At 44.6% G+C, this 2,876-nt stretch overlaps 1 protein-coding gene across 1 annotated transcript in view; it reads right to left on the reverse strand.

Annotated features, from left to right (window-relative positions):
- LOC101861143 (N-sulphoglucosamine sulphohydrolase) overlaps positions 1-2,876 on the reverse strand; it is a 15,052-nt gene that overhangs the window by 1,732 nt on the left and 10,444 nt on the right. The window contains exons 7-8 of the mRNA XM_035971283.1: positions 2,644-2,819; positions 1,663-1,857 (exon numbers count right to left, since the gene is read on the reverse strand). Of these exons, the coding sequence (XP_035827176.1) occupies positions 1,663-1,857; positions 2,644-2,819 (371 nt within the window). The remainder of the gene's footprint in view (positions 1-1,662; positions 1,858-2,643; positions 2,820-2,876) is intronic.

The following is a 2,876-nucleotide window of genomic DNA, read 5'->3' on the forward strand; positions in this document are numbered from 1 at the left end:
GTTACGTCATCATTGGACATCATGTGTACTACTTCATTGTGGACAGATGGACTTGTGTGTTACGTCATCATTGGACATCGTGTGTACTACTTCATTGTGGACAGACGGACTTGTGTGTTACGTCATCATTGGACATCATGTGTACTACTTCATTGTGGACAGACGGACTTGTGTGTTACGTCATCATTGGACATCATGTGTACTACTTCATTGTGGACAGATGGACTTGTGTGTTACGTCATCATTGGACATCGTGTGTACTACGTCATTGTGGACATACGGACATGCGTACTACGTCACTGTGGAACAAACACACGTCATTGTGCACTGCGTCATTGTGGGCCTAACCAGCATCTCTATTACGACATCGCAGGACGTAACCATGGGGCAAACAAAATACATGTATTTGTATTACATTATCATAAGACAAGTGGACATGTGTATTCCGCCATCATTGGACTGACGGACATTTGTGTTACGTCATCATGCCACAGACGTGCATTTGTACTTCGTCATCATGGAAAAGACGGGCATGTTTACAACGTCATTTCGGGGCATACGGACATGTGAAATATGCCATCATGATGTTGCCGTTTTTACACCTCCGTCGACACAGTCTAGATCATTTAGGTGATGTGTTTCTGATCCTGTCTGTCAGAGCCAACCCGGAGTGAGAAAGATGCAATCGAGACACTCGATAACAGTTCTCCCTACTCGGAAATCGAATTTGGGTCTACTGCATGCGACAGCGAAGTGCCTAATCGTTTCACCACAGACGCCAGCTATCTCGACACGGAGCAAAATACCATGTATTCTAGGCTATTATCATGAGACAGATGAACATGGGTATTAAACTATTATTACGTCCTTACTGGATAGTAAGTTTAGTTTTAGTAAAGTTTTCCGGCGCTCACAACTGCACAAGGTTATATATGCGCAAAGGGGACGATGTCAACAAAGAAGTCCAAACGGGGAATTAGGCTTACTTAGCTCACCTCTCTAGCATCAACAGCAAACAGCCTGCTTCGACAATCAAGGCACCCCGGAAATAGCAGTTCACAAGAGAGTGACAAACATACAAAAGAAGTAGAGGAAAATGACGATAGTAAGGATGAGAAAAGAAAAAAGCAGTAGTTCCCCTATGTTGTTCCGGCACAGTATAAGCATGACAATGAAAAATCAGCCAATTTACAATTCCTCTGTGCATAACAACATACTCCTTAGGGAATGGCATAAAGACTCTTCAGTCGGTGGCTCTGCTGGATAGAATATTTATAGGCTAATCATATACATATACTTATAAAAGCATATTTTATAATCAATTAGCTTTCGAAAATTCTGTATTGATTCATTAATCAATTAATTGATAGGTCTATAGTTATGCTGTATTAATCGATCAATCATTGTATAAAATATCATCATTTAAACTGTATTATTCGGTTTTATCAATGTATTTTCCTAGTTATTCCATTATAATGAATTAATCAATTCATTCATTCAAATATTATTATTCTTTAGTAAATAATTAATCAATGTATTTTAGTTATTCTATTATAATCAGCCAATGCTGTTTGTCGATATAAAGGCCGTTAGTCCCTGTTCTTATGCCCAGATGGGGACAAAATTAACCAGGCAAAAAATGACATTCAAACCCCAGTTCACCTCATGGAAGTCATGACTGCTATACGCCACAGTAAAATCCTGTCCCGCCCCCTGATGCGATGACGTCAGGGGAAGCAATGAGCGTCCTGTTAGGCTGACCTTCAGACCGTTGAGAGTGTAGTCTGGGTAAGGGACGCCGAACCAGTCCAGGATGGTGGGGGTGAAGTCCATAGTGCTGGCTAGTGCGTCAGAGAACTGGAACGTGGGAAGAGAATGGAGGGGGGGTTATAGTGCTGGGCAGTGCGCAAGGAGTTTATAATGTCCTTCGTAGTAAGTCGAAAAAGTGGGGCATAGAATATGAAAAAAAGCGTCGAGGAGGAGGCGTTTATGGTGGTGGTTCGTGCGCGAGAGAACTGAGACAAAAGAAAGATGGGGTGTGGGGAAGTTCATAGTGATAGCTAGTTCGTCTGAGAACTGGGACATAGAAAGAGTGGGGAGGGAGGGGACGTTTATGGTGCTGGGTAGTGCGTCAGAGAACTGGGACATATAAAGAGTGGGGAGGGAGGGGGCGTTTATGGTGCTGGGTAGTGCGTCAGAGAACTGGGACATATAAAAAGTGGGGAGGGAGGGGGCGTTTATGGTGCTGAGTAGTGCGTCAGAGAACTGGGACATAAAACAGAAAAGACTGGGTTAATCTCCTTGGTTGGCGTAGAAGTGTATGGTGCTGGTCAGTGGGCGGGGAGATCTGGGACATAGAAGAAGGAAAAGGAAGTCCAAAGTGCTTGTTAGTGTGTCAGAGAACTAGGTCGTTAAAGAGGAGGGTATTGGTGAGTGCATAGTGGTGGCTAGTGCGTCAGAAAACCGAGAGTTGGGAGACGGGAAGATCGGCATGTATTTCTCTTTCCCGTTTCTCTCCCTCACTCTTTCTTCCTTTCTCTCCCTCCATCTCTCTCTCTCCCTCTCTCTATCTCTCTCCCTCTCTCTTCCTCTCTCTCTCTCTCTCTCTCTCTCTCTTTCTCTCACTCTCTCCATATATCTCACCTGTCCCCAGGAGTTTTTGTTCTGTGGTAGAGAGATCATCATGGGCTCTCCCATGCCCGGCTCATAGAGGTTCGTCTTGGCGTTAGGGAAAGGAATACCATTGTCAGCCGTGAACATAATCAGCGTGTCCTCTAGATGCCCTGCCTTCTCTAGCTCGTGGAGGAATAGGCCGATACCTGGAGGGCGGATGTAGAGGGGGAGGGTGGAGGGAGGGAAAAAGGGAGAGAGGCGGG

The sequence above is a fragment of the Aplysia californica genome, unplaced genomic scaffold (assembly GCF_000002075.1).
Source record: "Aplysia californica isolate F4 #8 unplaced genomic scaffold, AplCal3.0 scaffold00411, whole genome shotgun sequence".
NCBI lineage: Eukaryota > Metazoa > Mollusca > Gastropoda > Aplysiida > Aplysiidae > Aplysia > Aplysia californica.